The sequence below is a fragment of the Taudactylus pleione genome, unplaced genomic scaffold (assembly GCF_031769625.1).
Source record: "Taudactylus pleione unplaced genomic scaffold, aTauple2 ptg000266l, whole genome shotgun sequence".
Lineage (NCBI taxonomy): Eukaryota > Metazoa > Chordata > Amphibia > Anura > Myobatrachidae > Taudactylus > Taudactylus pleione.
The window spans coordinates 558,376-584,485 of NW_028284668.1; the positions used below are offsets into that span (position 1 = coordinate 558,376).

Below are 26,110 nucleotides of genomic sequence, written 5' to 3' on the forward strand. Positions count from 1 at the left end.
TGCTCTCCATAACTGAGAACCTAAACAAATCACCCTCTTATGGAGGCCACCGAAAAAACCTGTGACAACTTTGACAATCTTCTAGAGTAGAGATGGGAGAAACTCTTCATGGGACAGAAATTGCCAGGCACTTCACAAATGTTTGCTTTATGTGATGGTGGTAAACAAAGCCCCCATTGTTGTAGATAAGACACATGAAATCCCACTTTTGCCAGAAAGCATGTGGGAGACTCTCATACTAAGTGGAGAAACATTATATGGTATGAACAAAAGTAAAGATTTTGGCTGATGCAAAGTGAACATAAACCTTTTTGTGGTGCACACATTGCCTGTTTTTGCTCTGCATATGTTGGAACCAAGTATTCCCAAATGGTCAGAGTCATACGCAAACAGAATGCATCTCCACTTGTGACTGAAGGGGTTTAACTGGGTGACTGAAAACCATGTTCAATGGGGGAAAACATATGGATCAAGATGTAGAAAATCTTGGAGGAAATGCTGCTGTAATACCTATGACTTGAGAAAAGATTTATATTAATGAGAGGTAGTTGAAATCCTGGCTGTCAGGATGTTGGCACTCAATGCCAGTGCCGGAATCCCGACACCAGTCAGAATGGCAACACTAGGGGGGAGGCTAGGTTTATGGTGCGGGGAGGGAGGGTTAGAGTTAGTGGTAGTGTTAGGGGTAGGGTTAGGATGACCTCTGGGATCCTGGGCGACGGCATCCTGTACCCAACCCTTACAACATAAACCACAATGTGGATGTGCAAAGCTGGTAGAGACTTAGCCACAGATGAAGCTGTTGTTAAAGGGGTTTTTACTAGGTAACAATGCAGGATTGGAAAATGGATATTTATGTAATGAATTATTGTCTGTTTCTTATTTAAAAATGAAAGTTAATTAGCAATGCTTTACAGCTTGTTGTTGTTTTTAAACAAAATATTCTGTGTTGATCTGTAAAATTTGCAAACTAATTTTAGTACATTTTGATTCCATGATTAGTGAAAATAAATAAAAAAAAGAGATGGTACATTTTTATTGCAACCGTGGGCCTGAAACAACTGAAAATGCAGATGGATGTCAGCCAGATATTCTATCTTTTCATGAGTATAGTCGTACCCCCCAGTGTTTTTTCCATCTGCAGCCACAAACATCATTAGTATTGCCACTTACACCTACCCCATGCTGGTTGCAAAAGATCTATCTGAAACAGGCGTCCCTTCCTCATACGCTCACCTCATAATAGCACAGAAATCTCTCTGCACGCCCACGACACTCCCATGAAACGGAAGACTTGCGTGCTTTTGTAAGGTAGCCGCCCAGATAACACCCACAAACGGTCATTTTATGGACAGAGAGAACTGGCCGCACATGTAGCTCTCTGTCTAGGTGTGTATGATGATGATGTGGCAGATGCGCAGTTTGATGAAAGTCGCTACATGTGTGACTCAGAATCAGGCCCAATATGTATGAGACACTTTTGATGAAACAAACTACAATAAACAAGTGGTTTTTATTGATTTATTAGTTTAAAAATGTCCATTGAGGTACATATATATTACAATCCTGAGACTAAGTTTTATCAGATAGAGGATGAAAACAAATTACTTATACAGGGATAATAAGCACTGGTCTAATTTTTCCTAAGTAAATCAATCTAATGTGTGTATTAAACTGTGTATTAATACTAGAGTAACAAGTAGTAACATTTTATTACAAATTCTGTCAGTCAGCTGTAAAATTGTATTATCAAAGTATGATCAACAAAAACTTCTATTGTCATGTATTTGTCCTATGTACTATCAGTGTTAGCTATAAATAGTCAAATGTGTTCAATATTAAATACTGCTCTCTTCAGCCATAGTTATCAGTAACAGTATTTTACTATGAAACTGAAAATACTTTCTTTTTATCTCATTATAACAATTAAAGAACAATACGTTTAAAATATAGATGATGTTAATTAGACTATATATTAATCAACAGGTTTGAATGCAAAATTAATGGCTTATCTATTCTAAGTTAAGTAACTAACATTATTTGTGTATATTTATAATAGAAAAAGAAGAGAACATGTTTATGGTATTCCACAGAATTGTAAGAGTTGAAAATTATATTTCAGCATTTCAAACGTCCTGCTCTGTATGTCTTCTTACTGAAAAACATATTAGAGAGGAGAATTCATTATAATAACATTGTCTATGTATTTTTAGTCAAATGTATGTCTTGAAATATAATGTACACTACTTCAGCTACTGTACTACACATTTTATTACACAGTTACAAGGGGATGCAGTTATGAAACCAGTGGACGTGATGCCGCCAGTCTCAATACTGACAGGGAAATCCCGACAAGGGACTTAATATAGGTGTCGAAATACCGACGCCTATCTTAATCCCGATGCCGGAATGCCGAAGGATGCCAGAACAAGCGAGGTAAGTCCGGGGCGCCCTTAGCGTTAGGTGCAGGGGGAGGGGAGAGAGTTAGATTTAGGGAGCGTAGTGGGGTTAGGGTTAGGTTTTTTTGGGGGGTTAGGGTTAGGCACCCCTAGGGGGGAGGGATAGGCACCACTGGGGGGGACGGTTAGGCACCACTGGGGAGGTTAGGGTTAGGCACTAACAGGGGAGGGTTAGGTTTAGGCACTAACGGGAGGGTTAGGGTGCGGGGTGGGGAGGGTTAGGTTACAAGAAGGGAGGGTTAAGGTTAGGGGGGGAAGGGGGGAGGGTAAATATACTTAACTGACCCCTGTCGGGATATCAACAATCGGGTTGCCGCTGTCAGTATTCTGACAGCAGGCATTAAAACAGCCCGCATTACATACCCAATCCGTTGCAAGGTGATACAGAGCAGTTCATGCACTATCATATACTATAAATTAATACATCATTGACCATTTTATTTTTACTTAATTACACAATCTATTGGGAAAAAAATACATCGATTTAAAGTATCAGTACCTCTAGACTGGGAGGAGTGTGAAAGGAGACATGACATATTTAAAGTATTAAAGCCAAAAAAACAAAGTGGAGTGTGTGTATGAAAATAAATGCTAGCTATTGTTTCCAGCATTGCAATTTTTTTCTTCTATCCTCCTCTTTTCATTCCCCTCTCTTATAGTGTCTATCCCCTCTCACCCTTTCCCCCCTATCTTTCTGTTTCCCTCCCCTACTCTTTGTCTCTCCCTCTTTCCCTGTGTCTCTCTCCCCCCTCGGTTTTTGTCCTTTCTTTCTCTTGTGTCTCACTCTGTCCCCATATCCTACCTGTCACTTTTCATCTTCTTTTCTCTCTCCCCCATTTCTCTCTTCCTTTCTTTTCTCTTACAGACTCTTTTTTTTATCTCCCCCTTTTTTCTCTTTTTCTTCCCACTTTCTCTCTTCCCTCTTTTATTTCACTTTCTGTTTATTCCCTCTCTCTCTTTTTCTCTTCTTTTTTCTGTTCTTTTCTTTCTATTCTTTCCTTCTCCTTTCTCTTCCCTACTCTCTTCTTTCCTGCTCTTTTCTCTCGCTCTACCTCTTTCTGCTTTGTCCTCCCTCATCCCTCTTTTACTCTCTCTCTTTTTCTATTCCCTTTTTTACTCTCTTCCCCTCTTTTCTTGCTTATTGCAGTTAACTGTGTTTAGTCTCTCTCTCTCTCTCTCTCTTTCTCTCTCTCATGTGTTTTCTCTGTTCAGGCTGCGTCTATTTTCATTTATATTTTTTCAAACCTCCCCCCCACCATGCTCCTCCACCACCTTCATGATGATGTTTAATTTTTTTATTTGACTCTTCTTTACTATTTTGTTTATCTTTGTAATAACAGTAAATTTCCCTTTACTATCTATCTCTCTCAGCAATCATCTTATTTTTAAAATCATTGACATGTACATGTCATGTACATCATTGACATGTACATGTGTAAAAATCATTGACATGTACATGTGTAATGTGCATGGTCAACAGATGTGTGAGTGCATAGTAGATCAATGAAAGAGTGACATGCAACTTTTGGTGAAACTAAACTATTACAGAGTGAAGGTGTGTGTGTGTTTGGGGAAGGGGTTTAGCAAATTGGCTAAGATTGTTAGCAAGTTGTTGTCAATTGATGCGCCGTCATCTGGCTTTCCATGCACAGGCATTTAGAGAATTATATAATAGATTTATATACATACATATGTTAGGGTTGCCTGACCTATATGGTATGGCCCTGGCATTGATGTCCTTCCTGGTAGCTGGATACTCCCCAAAGATCAGCTGCTATATCAAATATCCTGCTGCTTTCAGGTAGGATCAGCCCTCTCCTATTTGGCTCAGTTCCTGACTTTCATATTTGGACAGGAAGCCTACCCTGACACAGTATTCTGGGGGCTAATCTATTCATCCTCTCTGATGTTCCATTATGTTATATTCTTCATCCCTTCCTGTTTTTCCATTTCATCTCTGCTCCTCCTAATTCCTCCCCTATTTTTTTTTCTCTTTTTAATGTATATTGGAGCTAGTAACTTAATATGGGGTCTCTAGATATTAAAAGCAGGATAGGTGGGAGCTATTATTATGGTGTTAATAATAAAATGACAAACTCAATACCCTCTTCTAATTCCCTTCCCTATTATTGAAAGGAACATAAGTACCAAGAATGCAATTTTCAACAAAAATTGCCAGATACAACCAAATAGTTTATCATCTCAGTCTGGCAACATTGGCAATTATTAAATGTCCAAAGAGTTTTGGTTATATGAAGGGTGAGATTATAGACGTAAATTGATGGAGTCAATTATTATCAACTACTCTGATTTACAGTGTGTGGGATACACACGGGGCAGGGGCATTTCTAGAGAGGAGGGGGCCTGTGGGCAGTCTCCAACACGAGGCCCCTCCTCTCCACCCGGCGACCAGCAGCGCACTGAGCTGTGCGTGGCCAGCGCCGGAGTAATAGACTCTGGGCACTAGAGTGTGCTCAGAGTCTATAGTGTATGCACAGGTCATCACGGTGGCCATTTTCCCTGTAGTGCGCATACGCAAATGATGGGAAAATGGCCACTGCGGCTATTTTCTAGTCGTTTTACAGCGCCGGACCCCCGCGCCGACGTGGGACTTCGGAGAGGTAAGTAATATTATGGTGTGCAGGGTGTGCGGTGCGGGGCCCCCCTGGACCCAGGGGTCCGTGTTCCCCGCACACCCTGCATCCATTATAGATATGCCCCTGACATGGGATAATATTTAGAATTAGGATTAAATTCAGCTATTACGTGCATTTTGCAACATAGCAAAACCATGTTGTACTGCAATGGTGGGCACATTTAATATATGATGGAAAGATTAAGGGGGTTTCCCCATTGCAACCAGTCAGATTCTAGCTGTCATTTCTCTATTACATTCTTGATAGACAGAATCTGATTGGTTGCTATGGGCAACATCACCACATGTTTGTCTGATAGGGTGTATGTTCTTGCTCAATTCACAGTGTTAAAATAAAGAAGTACAGTATTGGTGTGCTACATGCAAAACCAGACGCATTTTCACTGCATAAAAAAAAAACCTTGGCAGCCTTTGCTCTGCAACATATTTACTCTGAACTTTTTGAAAGACTTTGGAGAGCTAAGATATTCACCAAGCTGGGAGGTGCCTATAATTTAATAAGAATATGTTCTAGAATATGGCTTTCAGAACTAGATATGGATAATTGTAATATTTATGTATGCCGTTTGGTTTAATACTGCAGCTACTTTTTAACACTTTGAAAGTTTTTCAAAACATTTTCTACTACTGTAGTTTGCCTCCCTCCTTTCCAACTGACTTCTAGACACAGCATGCACAGAATGGGGACCAGAAAGGATAGTGAAAATACTACTGGTTTCTCAAGCCCGCAGGCCAGGGCAGTAGGTTTGTCCTCAGACCTAGAAGCCAGAGCAGAAGGTTTGACCTCAGACCCAAAGACCAGTGTGACAGATTTGCCTCAAGCAAGCTAGGCATCTCAGAAGCCTCAGGTAAGGTAGGTTTCCCAAAGGCCTCAGGTAAGATAGGCTTCTCAGAGACCTCAGGCAAGGTAGGCTTATCAGAGGCCTCAGGCAAGGCAGTCATCTTAGAGGCCACAGGCAAGATAGGCATCTCAGAGGCCTCAGGTAAGATAGGCCTCTGAGAGGCCTCAGGCAAGGTAGGCTTCTCAGAGGCTTCAGACAAAATAGACTTTTTAGAGGCCTCTGGCAAGGTAGGCATCCCAGTCACCTCAAGCAGCATAGGCATCTCAGAGACATCAGGCTAATTAGGCATCACAGGGACTCCAGGCAAGGTATGTGTCTTAGAGATCTCAGGCAAGTTAGATGTCTCAGAGACCTTGGGTAAGACAGTGAGGAAAATGGCTCAAGTTCTATCTGTGATAAAACAAAAGTAAATGCCTATAAAGTTATGATATTGAATACTGTACATCACTAGTACAGTTGGCAGCTCTTCAACCCTTTCATTAAGTCTGGGAGCCATGAACCTCACTCATTCAAACTAACACACCATTTCTCCTGTGATATTCTGAGTCTGGAGGTCAGTCCCTCTGTCATCCCCCCTCCTCTTACCTCGTGTCACTGTCCCCCTTCTCTGCAGCCTGCCACGCCACCTCTTTTCTTTTACCTACTGATCTTTTTTTCTCCTTTTCTTTTTTCATTCTTCTCTGTTCTCTTTATTTAATTTACAACTGGGCCAGCACAAAATGTTGACGAGACCTGACCAAAGGCATGGAGTCTAATTTACAAGGAGGTGTTTGCCAGTGACCTCTCCAATTGGGATTTGGGCTTAGCTGCACCCAGCAAGCAGGTTGCGGCCCTTTGGTGAGGTATCTGGTACTAGTGGGAAAGAAACAAAAACACAGGAAGACACAGGATGAGTGCTGGGAGAAAATAGTAGCTCTAGTACTCAGGGAGCGTCACAGTCACAGATAATGAACTAGAGTACTGGGATCCAGAAGCAAATGTCAGTAAAAGGTGCACTAGGGATCCAGATGCAAATATCAGTAACAGATGTACTGCGGATCAAGACGCAGATATCAGTAATAGGTACACTGGAAATCCAGACGCAGATATCAGTATTAGTGTACTGAGGTCCGGGACACGGGTTAGTAAGTGCACTAGGGATCCAGATGCAGATAGAGCTTTAAACCAAAGAGCTGGTCTCTGGTACAGGGTAGTGTATGTAGTAGTCACAAGCAGGGAAGACTGGAACAAAAAAAAAATAAACTCGAGAGGAAATGTAACACAGGACACTGGAGGATACCTTGAATTAACTGAGCACGGACCAACGTGGAGCCTGGGATGAAACCACAGCGAACCAACACTGAAGTAGCAAAGTTGTACAGGCAACTTCCTGTTACATGGAGCCCAGTTAAATACCCAATGGTAGCAGTCCATTGGAGAATCACGTCAGCTGACAGCTAATGATGCTACCACAGGACAAAGGTAGTCAGGTGATACGGCCTGTCATGGCAGCATCCATGACGGCAACCGCAGGAACAAAGTCACAGCACAACCTAAGAAAGTCATAGCGGATCCTAGGAGCAATCCTCAGTGCGTCACTCGCCGCTGCACCTGACGTCTGACTGCCCGAGGGAACAGGGGAAGCCGGCGCTGTGGTGAGTAACGGCCTATCCCAGGCCGCAACCTGACAATCAGGTACCATGGAAGCTCAGCAACCACTAGCAAGTCTGCAGCCTTCACAATTTTAGGTTCTGCAGATATGTGTGAATGTCAAAAGGAAAGTAACAACAGTGAAGTGAAAGAATCATTGGCAATCAGGAATTAGATCTGGAAGAGACATCTCAGGATTGACTGACCACCAAACCAATTCTCCTTACATGTTCTGCATATGATCCTGTTCCTGTAGTCTGTAGTTTGTTAATCCTTTGCTAAAGGTGCTATCTCGAAAAGCCCATTTATATTATAAAGAAAGATATTTGCCTGGATGAGCTGTGTTCCCAATTTAGGGGTTAGCCAGGAGCTAGACAATAGCCTGGTAATTGGGCCAATCAGGTGCAGGAGTAGTCACCAGTAGTCATCAATAGTCATACTTATCGGGAACATAATGGTCCTGATAAGTATGGGTATAATAGCTACAGGCAACCAGGGTATTCCAATGACTTTAAAAAGTAGCCTATACAATAATGACAGTCCTTAATTCATAGCTTTCTAAAGGCCCCCATACATCAGCAATTGATTGCAGCAATCGTGCAATTTGCAATCGATTGTGTATAAAAATCTTTCTCCTTCATCCACTAGGGGACACTGGAGTTCAAGACAGTGGGGTATAGACGGTGGTAGAGCAGAGCCTGGCACTTTAAATAATTCAGAAGTGTGACTGGCTCCTCCCCCTCTATGCCCCATCAGCCCCAGTTTTTAGAATGTGCCCGAGAGAGCCGGTCGCACATCAGGCTGTCTCCAGCCTTTTTCATAGTTTTTAATTTTAAGGTTTATTTAACAAGCATTGAGGACAGGCAGGCTGCTTACTGTGGCAGTCTGCCTGCTACGTGGGAGCCGCCGGGAGGGCACCACACGGCTACTGCAGCCTGTGTCCGGTGACCCTGAGGGGGCAATAACAAATTGAGTCATCGGACTCTGCGAGGCCCGCCACTGCTGACACCGGCATGTGTCCGGGTTCCTCGCTGCCCCCTCAGCCCAGCATCCCGGCCGCAGCAGTCCGTAAGTATCCCACCACTCCTGACTAGCTGGAGTGGTGGGCCAAAAACGCTGGGCTCAGGAACAAGCGGCTATTACAGCCTCTTTCCCCCTGTCAGTAAACTGGCAGTGTCGGAGCTGCTTATGTGACCCGCCGCTGCACTCTGCAGTCAGCGGCCGGGTCTCTACTAGCCACTAATTCCCCCTCCTATTTAATGAGGGGAGGACCGTCTGGCAGTGAGTCACTATAGGTGCCTCTGTGGAGGAATAATTGTAGCCGCACCGGGGCTTGTACCGTAGAAGCTCCGGCGACGGCATTAACGGGGGGCACTTAGACACCGCTTCAGCGTGGCTGTCTGTAATCTAGCAGCCGCTCAGCGGCTGTCAATTATCACAGCGCCGGTGCTTACAAAGAACACCGGCGCCAAGTTAATCTCCCGCGCGGCTGTTATAGGCGCGCTTAAACAGAGTCAGGCTCTCCCTCCTCTTATAAAGAAGGAGACGCTGCACCGCTGACTACAGCGCTGACAGGACGTGAGGCGCGCAGTAGTCCTCCCAAAATGAAGATGGGAGGTGTAGCGCCAAATGCCCGCCATTAGCGGGAACGGTAACGAAGTTAGTGCTGTTGTGCGGAGGCGTGGCTTAGGTCCGGCGGCCATTACTACTCCCGGGGAGCAGGTGCCGCAATTGCTTCTAAGCCTCTCGCTTAGTTGGCGCGCAGTACAGCGCAGGTTTACGCTTGGCAGTGCAGAGAGAGGTCTGGGCCCCTGTAGAGGCTACACCCACTGTAACCTTAAATGCAATTCCGCTGCTGCAGCTAGTACAAGGCATGCCTAATGTAATATGACATGCCTACATGGGGAAGTGTGTGTTTATACATGTATGTATGTGCGGGGCCTTCCTGCATGTGTGTGCATTTGTGTGTATGTGTGTGTGCATGCATGCACACACGCATACACATATGTGTATGTATGTATATATATATATGTATATGTATGTATATATGTGTATATATGTATATAAAATGTCTGTTATTGCCAGTATTGTCTACTGAATTGATGGTGCAGTGGAATACGCTGTGCTGAGTAGAATCTGTTAAAAAAAAAAAAAAAAAAAAAAAATGTATATATGTATAATCCCCTGTGCATAGCAGTAGCATATATGGGCAGCGGCAGAATCTAGATAGAACCTAGTTTGGTCTCTATAATAGTATACTGCTAGAATAGATTATGCTGATGCATACTGAGTGAATTACAAACCTACGCACGCAGTGTAGCAGTCTTCCTGCTTACTGAGTTACGCAGCGGCAAGGTCCATATAGAACTTGAATGGTGGTCAGATTCCACAATGAATTGTTAGAAGAGAGAGCACTGCAAAACAGTCGGCCCCATAACTATCCTAACTGCTGCCCTACGTCATTGTGATGTTACTGTGTAGAGGATAGTTATAACCATTTTACGATTGTCTTATCTCAAAATGGCTGCAGGAGTCTGTTTGATTAAGTTTTAATCAGTACTCCTAGTAAAGAGCAGCACCTCTACATATCATGGGACCCGCCGGCACTATTATAGAGTGAGTGTCTGGGCCCCTGACACTAGCTCAGGGAGGAACATGCCGCAGCCTAATACAGAGGCTGTGTCCGTGTCACTTGCCCTCTGCATGATCTGCCGATTGATCTATGTCTGTGTCAAATAGGCCTGTATACATCAGTATACTGCACTGAGGTCGTCTCTTTGATTCCCACTTTGAAAAAGCGGGTTCAACTGGAGCTCAACTGGCTCACCCAATAAGGCGAGTACACCAGTGACAGAAGGGTCCCAGGATCAAAACCAGTCTGGGACATCACGCTGTTAAAATATCCAGGCCCCTATGCCGTAGCAGAATGACGGCCACACGCGGCACATGAGCAGTCTCCCTGCGTGGAGGTAAGCCACATGTATGTATATATTTGTTTGTTTGTTTTTTGTTTTTTTTTATATATACATAAGCCCTACTTTAGAACATATAAATATGTCTGGAGTGAAGTTTGTCCTGGGCTCAACCAAGGTCTTGGCTCAGTTCATTCCATGGCTCTACCTGTTGCTCATGTTAAATATTATTGTCACCTATTGATCTTGATGTAGGTACGCGTATAGTATCGCTTCTTATCCTTACCGTAAAGGCAATGGAGGATCTGTTATCAGTTTTGTCTGATACCTAGCATATTTTAAAAGAAGGATCCTGCGATTGGAGACTGGACTCTCCTGATGCGGTAGTTTGGTACTATATCCATATACCGTATATATAATATGGTGGCTCTATAGCCTAGAGTCATGTCCTGCAGCTTACATTGTGATAGTCACAATTCCCTCAGGCATTGCTTCTAGTATGGACCCTATGCATGTCCTGGGGCCTTCTTGTATGTCCACACATGTATATTGTGGAGCAAACTATAGGACTCTAAGAATGCAAGATATATATATGTATATATATATATATATATATATATATTATAGCATGCTAATCTCCTAGTACAGGAGTCTGACAAGTAAGTTTCCTATATTGGTGCTAACTCTTCCTTTCAAAGAGATTGCCTTCTCATGCAACTATGTTCTCTGGGTGTACGTGTGTATATATACTGATATATTCACATTCTTTGTATGAATATTTACTAATAATTGGGAAAACCTGTTTTTTAACCCTAACTGGGGTTATCGCTACAGATATATCCTTCTTTACCTGGGATAATTAAGGCACTCTATGTCTATGTACAGGTGCCTTTCTCAGTATAGGTTCTAGTACTCAAGATTATTGTTTTGTCAATATCTCAATTAAACAAGGCTATAAAGTGGCCCCTAGATACACTTCATATCAGTACATGGGGAATCCAGGTTCTACACCATCCTCAGGACCTAATTGTTTAAATGACAACAGACTGCAGTTACTGCTCCTGTGCCTGAAGGCCTAGGGCCACCCGCCGAATAGGCGGGGTCAGGCCTGGCTTGATTAGATGGGTGAGTATCAAGTAAATCCTTGGACCTGCGGTTCAATTTTGAATCCTTCACGTTGTGATCACTATAACTTTCAAGGGTCACTGGTGGGGATCCATCATCAAATATGTAATATTTCTGTGTGTATCTTTACCGGTACAAGGTCTTATTTAAATCCGCCTTTTAACTAATATGCACTTCACCATTATAAGTATGAATGTACTGATACACTAGCAGACCGTATTTAGGGTATATGTATAATCTCTATATGTATACACATCCCTAATGTAACAAGCTCAGGTTTAGAGTCCTGTTGTACAAGCTTCTTGTCTCCACTAACATTTTGCTAGTTTTCTACAGTATTTCCTAAGACAACATCGCCAGACTGAAGTCCGTGCTGTAGAGCATTGCTTTTAGCCCACTGAACTACTCTCTATACCTGACGTGACGGGTTGCTGTGAGAGGGAAAAGGTCAGTGACATTCTACATAGCGTCTAGAGGGCTTCTGGTTACTCACAGGTAAGCGGTACCTCACTAATTCCTCGGAAGAGGCTACTATTTCATGCAACCTGGCATTACAAGTCTCCCGTCCGCACCCTAGCTGCAGTCCTAGCAGCCATCCGCTCTCATGATCAGTTGGCTCTACTACACTTTAGAGCTTTCCTGGCGTGTGGGTGCATAGTTCCAACATTGAGAGTGCTCGCTTCAGCAGCACATTTTCTAAAAATTGGAACGATACAGAGAAGATTTGCATAGCCCCTGCGCAAGGATGACACGCATTTTCGTGAAGCATTCCATACTTAATTGTCACTTTATTCTACTAGAATTTGTTGGAGTTATAAAGGACTGTAGCACTTCTATGGGCTAAGGCACTTCTTTACATTAAAGTGTGCGGTCATTCTGTTCTGCATTGGGAGCCCGATTCCTGTTCAGTATCTTTGAATATTTTCATCACACTGACAGGTACCTGATGGGTACTTTTATGGTTGTCCTAGTTCTCTAGCCTTGCTGTATGGGATGCTTCTATATATATTGGTAGCTCTCCCTGGGTGGCTGTTGCATCCGTGTTTTTTAACTGCCTGGGTATCCAGGTTGTTTTCATACTATGTTCGGGCCAGCAGTTTGTACTGACTACGCACTTCCATCATGATGTTGTCTATTGTTTGGGGTCGTTGCTGTGGTTTTCTTTTCAGGCCGGCACAGGGCGTGTGCCGTATAGTCCCCGCCTGAGGCGCCCCATACACGAGTTTGAGACCCATCCCAAGCGGTAGTGACCTCCCTATAGGCAGGCAACTGATGAGCTGCCAGACACTCTGCCAGTGGTCTGGTATGGGGATTTATTATTGCAGGGTTTCCGTTGCTGTTTGATCTCTCTGTTTCAGAGTGGTGGTACTGCTGTCTGACTCTCTGAAAGAATTGAGACCACAATTCCTTTCAAAACCGCCTCTGCCTCATACCCCGTGGGATCTCTATTTGTTGGAGACTTCCTTCCGCTGGTTGACAGCCTTGTAGTAGTTGGGCCTCGAGAATGGTCCAGGGCGACTGTTCGGTCTTCACTTTTTCCTCCCTGTATACTCTTGTTAGGAGTCTGTGGACAGGATCAGCTCTGTATCTGTAGATTGGTATTCTTATATGTATGTCTATATGTATTCTGTCCAGCACTGCTGGAGGTCTGCTGTCGGCGACTTATACAGCTTCCTATGTTCGACTATGGTTCGGACTTGGTCTGTTTTCAGCTGGGTTTATGCTGCTTTTGATGTTTTCATCTGCGGGTGTTCTTTCGCTAGCTGTTGTTCCATTCGAATTACGCTGTAAGTTGTGGAATTTCTGTGGTTGTTTAGCAGGGAGTTTTGATTGTCTCTTCTGCTCTGCGACACTTGATCCTCAGCTCTTGCCTTTCCATTGAGCCTACGGTTCTTGGCGATCCGGGTTTTCAGTTTTGCCAAAGGGTCTGCAAGTTCTCCGCGCTTCCCACCCGGGAGGTTGGCTTTGGGACGTCCCCACTGTCTTGAACTCCAGTGTCCCCTAGTGGATGAAGGAGAAAACAGGATTTTGGTACTTACCGATAAATCCCTTTCTCCGATTCCACAGGGGACACTGGACGCCCGCCCAGCGCTGCGTACCTGCCGTGTTTTTTTTTTAGTTCCTTATATGGTTGTGTGACTGCATGTGTTCCCTGCAGTGGGTTCCTCGGTTCTCCTTCAGTCGGTATTGTTCCGTTCTGTGTTCATCTCCTTCTCCTCATTTTCCTATTGTCCTCCGTCTCCTCTCGGGCTCAGTTCTTAAACTGGGGCTGATGGGGCATAGAGGGGGAGGAGCCAGTCACACTTCTGAATTATTTAAAGTGCCAGGCTCTGCTCTACCACCGTCTATACCCCACTGTCTTGAACTCCAGTGTCCCCTGTGGAATCGGAGAAAGGGATTTATCGGTAAGTACCAAAATCCTGTTTTCCCTTTTTCAATCGATTGCAGATTGCAGAATTGCCACAATCGATTGAAAAAGCGAGAGCATTATTTCTTTAATATGTACCTCTTATTTTTTGTGACTCAAGTCCTGCTATCTGCTTACCCTGGTTACCTGCATTATTATCTGTCCAGTCTGGCTTTCAGCCATTGAGGTCAATTCTCTGAAATTAATTTACAAAAACCTCTGGACCGGTGACTGTTTGCAGACATATCCTGTAATAAAATGTTCCAATACCATCCCAGTTTCTGCCTCTGCTCTCCAGTGTTGTGACAGGAAGTGAGATGCATCAAGCATCATTTCTTGTATTCAATGTTTCCCATCATTTTCTTGTATACAATGTATCCCGCCACTCATCGCATGCATGCCGGCATTAATAATGCTGGTATGCATAAAGAAAATCACAAAGGACAGCTATCCTGATAAGAACTTTGCTTTGCAAGAGAGGGACTTCTGAGTTTATGACCTGAAAGTCTCTCTACGTATGTGCAGAATACCGCGCATGCCACCGGGGGTACTGGGAGGGATCTGATTGGCAGAGCCGTAACTAGACTTTTTGGTGCCCTGTGCCAGAGAGAACATTGGCGCCCTCCCGTTTTTTAAATAGGGACATAAGTGCACCTGAAAGAGGGCGGTGGCCTCATGGGGAAGGGCCAGGGAAGTGATACGGGAGGCCAGGAGATGCTGGGGATAAAAGAGGAAGCTACAAGTGAGAATGATAATAAACAGAAAATTGACAGGCTCGAACAGCGCCCCCTGCCCTGCTGTGCCCTGGCACTGGTCACACCACCCTAGTTACAGCCCTGCCGATTGGATCCCTCTCACAGCACTTTGCGGAAAGAAACCAATAGGCTTATACTGGCATTACCCATCTGGTACATATAAGAAATACGGTTAAACCACCGAAAAGTGCATTTTTGGGGGTTTGACCGCATTATTGATGATAGTGCATCCCGCCCAGAATCTCTTCAACCATCATAGACCTTGAAGGGGCTACACCTGTTACTAATTTCTCAGATCCACTTTTCTCCCAACTGGCTTAAGTGCTGAATCTGCTCCTTAGCCTTATCAAAGGTTTTTCTACCCATGCAGACATTCCATTTTTCTAGAACCCTAATCATTTCTCAAACAGGACCGGCAGTATGTCCAGAAAAGCATTTCCCTAGCTGAACAATTCCCCATGGCTATCCTGCAGCCAATTGTGTATTATGTCCTTGGGTTGAAAAAACATCATTACAAGCTCCTAAAAATGGACTATGCGCATATAGTCGCCTCTCAGAGGGAGAATGTAGTTGCCAAATATCTCTGAATCTCTGTTCCTACCATGTCATGCACAAATTTTTTTGCAGCAGTGCTCTAAACAGAAAACCAAAGAATCCTGCTGGTCAGTTTACTTTTCTGCGCCAGAAGGAACAATTATTTTGGATCCTTATCCAATATACATTTCTCAGAGAGTCTCATACCTCCTACCTGCTCCAGAGGGGATCCCACAAAACAGAGCTAGTTGCTGTTGAATAAAAACAAGCCTGTAAAAACCAACTATTGTGAACTATTGTTAAAAATAAATATGTGATACTTCTATTAGTATAACGTAGGTTAGAAGTAATTGTTCTTTTTAGCACATCCTTTCACCAGAAATAACTATAATAACATTGCAAAGACTGGGAATTCATTTAATATGGTGGAAATAAAAGCACACCTATAGCAAGGGGTGTAACTACAGTGGGTATTTGAAGGCCCCGTAACAAAAGTTTGTTAGGGCCCCTATGTTCCACCCAATGGTGAAATATGTATAAAATACATGTAACTCTGACAAGGAAGATAGGGCCCCTAAGCTCTGGGCCCCATAGCAGCGGCACCCCTTGCACCTATGGTAGTTACACCCAAGCCTATAGGAACATACACTTTGTATATCTTCTATCACTCATCAGTCTTGGGAATCCCTCATAAGTTATGGTGCATACACACGGTCAGATTTTTCCTTCAGATATGAACGATAACGATTTAAAAATCATTCAGTCGTTCATATCTGAAGGAAAATCTGACATATCTGACATGCCTGAACGATGGACGATCAACGATGCGCGTTCCCGTTTGTCAGATAATGATATCTGACATCTGATGGGTTTGCAGTCAGACTTGGACGATTCCATTCATTTTAATGCAGTCAAAAATCGTTCAAATCGTTCAAAACTTTGGTAAAATCGTTCAAATCGTTTAATCGTTCAATCGTTCATCTGACAAATCTGACAAGTCTGACAAATCTGACCGTGTGTACGCTCCATAATTTCTCATCATTTATGAGTGCTTAACTATTTATTATATTTTTGCAAAACATATTAATTAGCTCAAATAAATATAACAAACCATGATACATACCTCTTCTGATTGCTTCTGCAGTATTTCCCTGAGACTTTGTGGTAATGTGTTATAGAGATCCTCTTCAACAACAATCTGACTTCGTTTGAGGAATAGGCAATTGCCTATATCAGCAGGGAGATTATCAAGTTTATTATCTGCTAACTCAAGTTGTCTAAGTTGTATTAAGTTCCCAATTGCTGGTGGTATCTTTTGTATGAGGTTGCATGACACAATAAGTACACGTAACTTAGTGCAGCTAAACAGCTCTGTTGGTAATATTGATACTTTGTTGTGTTCGATATTAAAAACTAATAGCTCCTGGAGTTTAGAAATTTCTTCAGGAATGACTGAAATGTTATTGTATGCAAGAGCAAGATGCTTTAGTCTATGAAGACGAAACAAACTTGATGGCAGCTCACTAATCAGATTTTTATTGAAGTTTAGGTATTCAAGGGATGTTACCTTTGCGATATAAGGAGATATGACTGCAATTGCATTATAGTGTAGCTGAAGAGATGTAAATTTCTTCAGATTCTGGAAGCTTGCTACTTCACTCATCCCAGTCAAGTTATTTTCTTTAAGATCTAATTCCTGTAGGTTGCTTAAACTGAATACCACACTTGGAATCCTATCTAGTCCACACTCTGCAAGTTTAAGAGTGTTTAACACATAAAGCTTTCTGATATTATTTAAGGATGTTAGTTTGTTTTTTTGGTTATGTATACTGAGATAGTGGAGATGATTAGCAACATCACTTATAGCTATGGGAATTTTAGAGAAGTTTGATCTAAAATGCAGAGATTTAAGATTTTCCAGTTCACGGAAAGACTGCAGTGTGATAACTGTTCTGCTGTCCAGCTGAAAATCACCTTCAAAGAAAAGCTCTCTGACATTTTTTAAACTGTAGATCCAATAGGATATCTCATTCGGTCTTTCAAATCGGACACGGACTATTTGCAAGTTTTTTTTCAAAAACTGAAGTGCTTCTTCTTCCACTTTAACAGTGCTGTTCAAAATCCACATTTCTTTTAATAATGCTAATTTAGAGATTGGCTGTTCAATGTGTGCATCACTTATCAACTCCAATTTAAGAACTTCTAAATTCTGCAACCCATAAACAGAAGAAGGTAATCCAGGTAACATGAAGAGATGAAGCTCACATTTATTTTGTGCGTTGGTAATCATACGTTGTAAAAGCTTCTCTTCGGTCCACTCATAATTTAAATTTATTTGGAGCAGCTTGTTTTCACTAACATCTGAAAGAAAGATGGCAAAGTTTTTGGCATATAAGCTGTCATACTGGTCTATCAAATGCAGCAAGAATGCAAAATCATTCTTTACATCTGGTATGTCATTAATGTTTGTTTCTTTGCGAACCTTAGCAAAAGAATACTCTTTTAACTTGCAAAAGAAAATCCAACTGAGTGCGTATATACAAGTGGAGCTGTATAATATAATGACTGCAATATATGCAAATGATAACATTTCATATAATCGTAGCAAACCATGAATACAGAAGAAATCAGAACATCCTGTTGAGTGAGAGCCATCCCTGCAATGTATGATGTAGCGCATCTTTGGTGTTAACAGTGAAACGTAAGACAATATACAAAGCGTTTGAAAGCACCGTATAACTGTTTGGCGAATGTACATGGTATAAAGTATATCTCCATCCTCAGTATGAATCCGAAATTTCTTTACTTTCTCAAACAAAGCCTTAGCTTGCTCAGCTTCTTTCTTATCCAAGATAGTAAGGGGCTGATTTCCTGAAATGCCACTAGACTTTTGTATCTGTGTCTTTGAGACAGAATTGTCAGTGGACATTGGCTTTTCAAGCACACTATTGTCTGTCAGAGAAATCACTGAAGCATTTGCCATATCTGTAAGTGAAGACTCCAGTCTTGTTGAAGTAATTCTGCCAAGATCTTTTTTATCAGAATGCTCATACATTGTTTCAGAAAGTGCCTTTGTTGTCCACGGAGAATCTAAGCATTTAAAAAGCACAGCTACAAAATGTTCAATTTTTGAACTAGTTCCTGGAAATTTAAACCAAAAATGTGCACACACCATGAAGATCATTGAATGCATAAGTACCAAGTATGGAAAATATTTTGAGTACCATAAAGTGGCTGTGTCATAACACCATTGGTCAATCATGACATATTGTTGTCTATCCAAGTAAAATCTTATGTTTAGTTTTTGTTCATCAAAGGCTTCAGTAATCGTTGCATTCCATTTTAAAGTCTCCATATCCAATCCATTGGGAACTGGGATACAAAGTATTTTGGCTGCAGAGGACATCTGGAATATAAACAGTAATAAACACATTCAGTTAAATGAATTAATATAAAATAGGAATAACCTAAAACAGCATTCATCTAAACTAATGTGTTCAAGTGTCACACAAGTATATGCAAGCAGTGTTCTAATGTAACACAAATATATGCATGCAGTGTTCAAGGCGCACAGAGGGTGGAGTCGGACGCTATTTGCGCTCGCTCGTTCAGAAAAAGGGGCCGGCTATTTAAATTGAGCGCTCGCTCTTTGCGGTCTGTTGACGCCTCTATGTCTGAGCGAGCGAACGAAACATGCGCTCGCTATTTTGTAAAGACGCCCCCTGGCCGCTCGCATCCTACGTCATCTCCGCTATTTATTTGATTAATCGAGTACATCGAAAAGGCATCTGAACTGTTCGCAGTGCTTGTGGTTGGATTTTCCTACCGCAATCATGCGAGCAGTTCAGGCTAAGAAACAACCAAGTGACGTGGTCGATGACGCTGCTTTGTTAATTATGCACACCCTTAAAACGCCCGCTTTGACCATTTGGCACACCTGTGTTCGGATCCCCACTCCCCGTTTTCAAGCACCTTCCCCTGTTACCACCCACAAACGCCTCATCCTGTCACAAATTAGCAGGCACTCGCTATTTAGCGAGCGCTCGATTTCCGACCGCAATGACTGGTTGGCGCATGCGCATTACGACCCATACGCATGCGCAGTTGTGCGAACATCGCTCGGAGCGAACGAGTGCCCGCTTACGAGCGGCTCTGAATCAGGCCCAGAGTGTATACAGAAGTTTCATTATAAATGCTAGAGCGTTCAGGTGCCATCTTGGCCGCATGTAAGAATACAGATGCTGCACCATGCACCACATAGTAAAACAAACAGAATGTGTTTCAAGGAAGACAGTGTCACTGCAAACATATTTTACAACACAAGAGCTGCATGTAGAGCAATTACACTATGATGGAATTCACAAAACGTAAAGGTGCAGAAAACTACACTACATAGAGATTTGCAACGGAGATGCAACTTATGCGGGAAAAACTGTGGAGAGCAAGGAGTAAATTTACTGATATTCGTGTTGGTCCCGATTTGCATTTTCGGGTGATAATATCACTTTTTTGCAAATCGGGAATTTACTATCATTAAAGTCATGTGATTTGTATTAGTTTTGGTGTTGAAATCAGGTGGTTTAATGCCGCAAATTCGGCCATTTTGACCAATAGAAATGTTATCACCATCGGCTCAATTCGGAAGTACTTTTCACTTCTTTCTGCCTAAATCAGGAATTTACCATTATTCGTTTTGCAAAAGTCGGGTGATTTACACTCAAATCGGGGACTCAATAGAAGTTTTAAATGCACCACCTCCTGAGCAGTGAGTTGTCATTCAACATATACAAATCTGAGTGATTTGTGTATGTTTATTAATGGAAAGTGTTTTGTAAGTGTTCATTTATAAAAAAAAAATAACGTAGGGTCCCCCCAAAAGCATAACCAGCCTGGACTTGTCAGCCTATCCTGGTACCTAAAATTATGGGGAACAAAACGTGTAGGGTTCCACCGTAATTTAGGTACCAGCACCAGGCTGGTGGGAACTGCAGAATAAACTTTAGTAACCTGCGGCTCTTCATTGACTTCAATGGAGGAGCCGTTCATTGGCTGAGAGAGGCGGGGACTCACCTCTCTCAGCTAATTAATGCTTAGATACGGATCAATAAAGGAAGAAGCCGCATCTGAGCATTTAATTCAGGAGATATCAACCATCCTGGTTGGTATTTGTTGCGTGGATCGGGATTTAAATTTTTTTGTTTTAAGAAGACCTTGGATGCATACTTTAGACAAGGGGACCACTCCTGTGAGTTTGTGTGTGTGTGTATGTATGTATGTAATAAAAACTGTACTTTCACGGTGTGTGTGTTTTGTGTTTATTTACACATTTCTTTACAGGTGCACTACAGGTGCCAGCGGCCCATTAATGTCAAACATGCTGGTGCTTGTGGTTCTCCAAGTACCAGCATGCGGGGGATGCTTGCTGGGACCTGCAGTTCGACTGTAAAGGCAATGTTGATATTTCAATTTTTTTACACACCACATACACTATCAAAACAACACCCACCACCCAGGGGCGGTGGGGATAACCCCAGGCTATCAGCCTAGGCCAGGGGTGCCCTGGTTAGGGGGGCCCCTTTATGGAGGGGGTCCCCAACTCCCCAGGGATCCCTGGCCTGAGCTGACTAGCAGTCAGGACTGATCCTGCGGCTGGGGGGCTCGGTGAAAGGGCTCCTCTGGCTGTGGCAACAGCCCCCTGCTAGAAAGGGTCTGGTGCTGGTTTTAATTATAGGGGGCCCTACGCAATTTTTTTCCCCCTATAATTAAAACCAGGACTGGCCCTGCAGCCTGGTGCTGGTACCTAAATTACGGTGGAACCCTACTTGTTTTGTTCCCCGTAATTTTAGGTACCAGGACAGGCTGACCAGTCCGGGGCTGGTTAGGCTTTGGGGGGGAACCCCACGTCAGTTTTTCAATAAGATTAACCCTAAAAATATAAAAAAATAAACAAGCAGGCTGCTTATTCGGGAGAGAGATTCGGACGGTGAAATTGTGACTTCAAAACGGACAGGATCGACCAAATACATCATCAATCAAAACGATCCTGTCAAAACCGGGACCTTGGTAAATTCACGATTTTTTAAGTAAAAAAAATGCCCGTTTTTGATTGATCGTATTCCAGTTGAAATATGGGACAAATCGGAACCAAAATGAATCTTAGTAAATTTACCCACAGGAGTAGATCCTGGTGACAGTCCAGGCCCAAATGAAATAGAGAAGCCATGGGTACCATAGGCTTATGTGTGGAGTAACGTGTACATGAGACATGTGGAATACACTGCAAGATGCATATCAGGATGGAGGTCTCATAAGGAGAATAAATTTGACATGTGTATTGTATCATACAAAGTTACATGAATGCAGAGATATAGGTGATTATATAGACAGGATGATGTCTGTATCTGAGCAGTTAACATCTACTAGTGCAGAAAAAGATGATGAAGAAACAGACATGCTTCAGAACTTAACACCAGAGTTTGACTTCTTGGTAGTAGTGAAGCAAACTCAGTGATGTTGACAACAGACACAGTGAGAGCAAAATGATTGCAGTTTCAGGAATGTGTATTCTGTGAAACTAATGCTGAGACAACAACATTGAGAACCAAAAGTGAAAAATTCAGAAAGTTTAAGTTCAAGTGCTATAATCGTCACAAGATAGGTCACAAAGCAATCAACTGTAAGCAGAGAAGAGTGCAGAACCAGAAATGTGATGACAGAAAACCACAGAAAAGACTCTTGGGTGTATATTTACTAAAGGTAGATTTTTTTAGTCAATTTTATGTCCATTTAAGTTGACTGAAATTGGCTCAAAATAGACTTTCTAATGCACTGGCAAAATCGCTTATTTACTAACATTCGAATTTGATTTTGTTTTCAAAATCAAATGTGAATCGGTTTTGGTAGGTGTATTCGGTTTTGAACTTTCTGTTCAAAACTGAATGCAATTAGAACCTAAAAATCTAATTTAAACACATAAAAAAGAAGCATGCACAGATCACTATGATCTGTGCATGCTTCTTATGCTTATGCTATCTGTTCAAAACTGAGTGCAAATAAAACCTAAAAATCTAATTTAAACACATCAAAAAAGAAGCATGCACAGATCACTATTATCTGTGCATGCTTCTTATGCTTAAAAGAAGCTAAAGTGTTAAAAACGTAATTTTTTTTTTCATTTTTAACACTTTAAAAAAGCATTAAACCATCCCCAAACTGGTCAGCCCAGGGATGGAAATCCTAGGTAAGTGAGGATCCCCCCAAAATAGGGTCCCCCTTGCCGAGCATAAACCAGCCATGGGCTCTTCCCTGCATCCCTGGTGGCAGTGGATGCAGGAGTAATGGGTTAAATAAAGAAGTAATATTGTTATTCACAGTGGAACTACAGGTACCAGCAAGCGTGCCCATTGGCACTTTTAACTACAAGTGTCAGCGGGCCAGTAGCTCCTGTACCCCCACTGTAAAATAAATTTTAAACAAACCACAGTACACACACCGAATATTGTAAATCTTTATTACACACTCACTTGCCTGCACTCACTCTACTACCTGAAGGAGGTGGGTTCCCTTCTCCACGTAGAAGTCATTGGTTTTTGTAAAATAAGAAAAATGTACTAGACCCAATGGACATTCAGCGGGCATGTCCACTACTGGGGGCACTGCATAGAGAGGACTACCAGGGGTGTAGCGAGGGTGGTTCCAGTGGAGCATGAGCTCCGTGCATCAAAATGGACAGAGAGCGCCCTCAAGAGTTCTGGAATTCATGGGGCACTGCGCAGTATGACAGCCGCCTGTTAGTTTTATCTCGGTTTATTTGCTCTATATCCTAAATAAGTTACAGATCTGAGATCCGTTTCTACATTTCATACTCCCTCAAGCTGCCCAGATTGGCTTTGCCCTTCCCCTCTCCTTTCGTATTGGCCTCTTGACACCTCCCCTCTCTTATTAGCACTTTCCTCTCCCTTCTCCTCTTTGATCCCCTCCCTCCTTCTCTCCTCATTCATTCATTATTCATTAATTAATTCATTCATTCATTGTGCTGCAATGGACTTAATAGTTACACATCTGAAGTAAAATCATAAACTTCAATTATAAGGTATGAGTTTAAAAAGAGTCACTGCTTTGCTATTTAAAGTAATGAGATATTCCCTGGCATGACCACACAGTGTTATTTGAAAGGTCTTTTAAAAATATTAGGAGACCTGACATAATATAATGGTAGTAGACAGAACATGATTAGTAGTACTTACATTCTTACATTAATATAGGTGCAATGTAAAATTGCAATGTGGGAGCATAAGCTAAGAAGGGAGCTTCCTATAGGTGTTCCCACTCCAGTAATAGTTGCAGTAATAAGCTGTGCACCCTGTGGAATCTCACTCTAGCACATATATTCTGTCAGTTTAAGTTAAATTATCAGAAAATATAATACAATCTCCTCTATTGACTAATAAAAATGATTCAAAGGAGATAAAAGTCAGATCCTAGGTGCTATACATAAATAAAGCAGTGCCAAAAGTGCTACTCCTTAATGTCAGATCACCAAAGTATTCTATTCCCCCAATAGGGCCTCCATACCCGCGCGTGAAACTGCCACTGTTTGCTGCTTTTTTCTTCACTTCAGTATTCCCTACAGGCTGGCTATACCCCACTGGCACAGTTCAGTACAGGGTGGGGGCACTATGACATGCACTCTGGGTGTCATGGTTCCACGCTACTCCTCTGGGGACTACTACTGGGGGCAATGTATAGGGGGACTACTACTGGGGGCACCGTGTAGAAAGGACCACTTCTGGGGGCACTGTATAAGGAGCACTACTGGGGGCACTGCATAGGGGGCCCAAAGCATATTCTTGCACCTGGGCCCACCACTCTCTAGTTCCGCCACTGATGCACTGGTGTGTACACTACTCTGCCAGAATGCAGAGTTTTACACACATTTCCAACAAATCTCACCAGATCTTCAGCAGTCCCTACAGTTTAGATGATTTAACCCGCAGGGTCCTGCTTTCTTTATTCAGTGAAGATATAGGAGCATAAACTTGCATATGCCTGGTGATCAGGGGCGGGACCAGGGTGGAGGTGGGGGTAGAGGTGTATTTGATTAGGCAATCACCCCCCTTCCCTGTTGCTGTGTGCTGGGGCTGTAGAGAGTCTGCAGAGGCTGCTGAACAGTATTGTATTATAAAAATGCCATTCATAGATAAATCAATCAATCATTTTTAAACCTGTTTGGGTTTTTCCTGTGTTATAAACATCTGTTTATTTATTCTGAGGTTAAAAGTTCTACTGTTAATTTGTGACATACTTGTCCAAGACACATGCATATGTGCTTTTCATTCCTAGATGGATGAGTAGAATAATGGAGGGCTCGGATGAGCCAGGAGTGACTTAAACCAGAAGGCTGGGGGCTGGCTTGGGTGATGATCACATGCAGTAGATTAACATATTACACAGTTAGGGGTGTGGCTTTTGCAGAGTTTAATTAAGTGTTGGGTTGCAGGCATTAGGCCTTTTTCCTGAAGAAAATTTGCCAGGAAGGTGGTCTGTACTAAGCGTTTAACACTTTATTGTGTGCTACTTATCTCCTTACTCTGCCTATTTCTCTCGTTCTTCTCTGTCTATACTGGCTGTCCTCCTTTTCTTTACTCCTGGTTCTTTCTCTATCCTCTGTCATTTCAGCATTCCTCTTCTCCTTCATCTCTCTCTTTGGCCTGGTGCCCTGCTTTGTCCCCTGCATCCCTGTGTTATTTCTAGAATAACGGAGGTGTCACACCGCCCCATCCCAGCTGTAGTGCCCCCCCACACCCGCTTCCTCCCAGTGGCTCGGTCTGTATGTCGACCACTGCCTACCTCCTCACACGCAGCGCTGGTGACTGCGGCCGCGTCTGGTCCTGATCCCGCTCAGCCTCCATCAGCGGAGGTCGCAGGGGCTGTGACATCACACGCCGCGGCACGCTGGCGCCTGCTACTAGGTGCCAGGCACAGCATTCTCCTCGGTGCTCATATGCTGCTAGTGCAGCATCCATTAGTAGTCTCCCTGTGTTCTTGCTTCTGAGGGGGAGGGGGGGGGGGGGGGTGGTTATAAGGGATATTAGTGGCCATGCCTCCATATATTAGGAGTCAGCTGGGGGTGGAGCTTACAAAGCCAGCACTTGCAGGCTCATCCCTGTCACTGCCTGGGACTGCTGGTGCAGCCCAGGCTAATTTTGCCCTCTTCATTAACCCTGTCATTGCTGTGGCTCCATCTGTTCCACAGGCTTCTTAGCTGCTGTACACTTAGCTCTGCTCTGCTCATCTCTGCTCTGGATCCAGCTGCCCTGATGGACAGGGGTTTGCATCCGCGGCTAGTTTGCCTGCTTTAGCTTTCCCTTCCGCTGACACATCAGTTGGATCTGCATCCTCAGGAGTAGCATCAGGGGCTCTACCTGCGGGCATTGCAGCTGGGGCCCTGTCTGCTGCGGAGAGTTCACGCCCTGTTTCAGCCTTGTAGGGTCCTCTTCTTTTTCAGATTCAGACAACCCTTCGTGGGAAGTTGGCGAGGATAAGGCCGCAGGAGGTTCGCAGGAGGGTTTATCCGAGGATACTCCAGCTCCAGTTTCAGGTGGGTGTTAATTGGGCTCCCATTCCAGCTTTAGCGAAGCCAGTTCTTCTATTTCGGATGAGTCTAGTGAGTCCAGACCCTCTCAGAGGGTGCGTAAGGTGAACCAGCGTTTGGCAATGTTTGCTAAGCTGGAGGCGGATAGACGTGATCGGTGGATGCTGCTACCTTGCTTATTGGCCGTGAGGGCAAGG

The 26,110-nt window shown here is 43.1% G+C and overlaps 1 protein-coding gene and 1 non-coding gene across 3 annotated transcripts; one reads left to right on the forward strand and one right to left on the reverse strand.

Annotated features, from left to right (window-relative positions):
- Positions 1-1,515: 1,515 nt before the first annotated feature.
- LOC148513929 (volume-regulated anion channel subunit LRRC8C-like) lies at positions 1,516-25,352 on the reverse strand. 2 transcript variants are annotated; one of them, XM_088481203.1, is made up of 4 exons: positions 25,169-25,352; positions 16,443-18,725; positions 15,527-15,570; positions 1,516-2,155 (listed from the first exon to the last, which is right to left on the reverse strand). In XM_088481203.1, exons 2-4 carry the CDS (start codon positions 18,723-18,725, stop codon positions 2,119-2,121), a joined length of 2,364 nt encoding a protein of 787 aa, XP_088337329.1. In that variant the 5' UTR covers positions 25,169-25,352; the 3' UTR covers positions 1,516-2,118. The 2 variants fall into 2 exon arrangements, with proteins under 2 accessions (XP_088337329.1, XP_088337330.1); XM_088481204.1 differs by lacking the exon at positions 15,527-15,570.
- Positions 12,296-12,403, forward strand: LOC148513930 (U6 spliceosomal RNA). The gene has a single exon (XR_015880135.1). It is a non-coding gene; the product is annotated as a U6 spliceosomal RNA (small nuclear RNA).
- Positions 25,353-26,110: the final 758 nt, after the last annotated feature.

Coding starts and splice junctions, on each gene's coding strand:
- LOC148513929 (XM_088481203.1), bottom strand. CDS start 18,725: ATGTCCTCTGCAGCCAAAATACTTTGTATCCCAGTTCCCAATGGATTG. Junction 15,571..16,442: donor TGCAGAAGCAATCAGAAGAG/GTATGTATCATG, acceptor TTTATTCAACAG/CAACTAGCTCTGTTTTGTGG. Junction 2,156..15,526: donor CCCTCTGGAGCAGGTAGGAG/GTATGAGACTCT, acceptor TATGTTTTTCAG/TAAGAAGACATACAGAGCAG.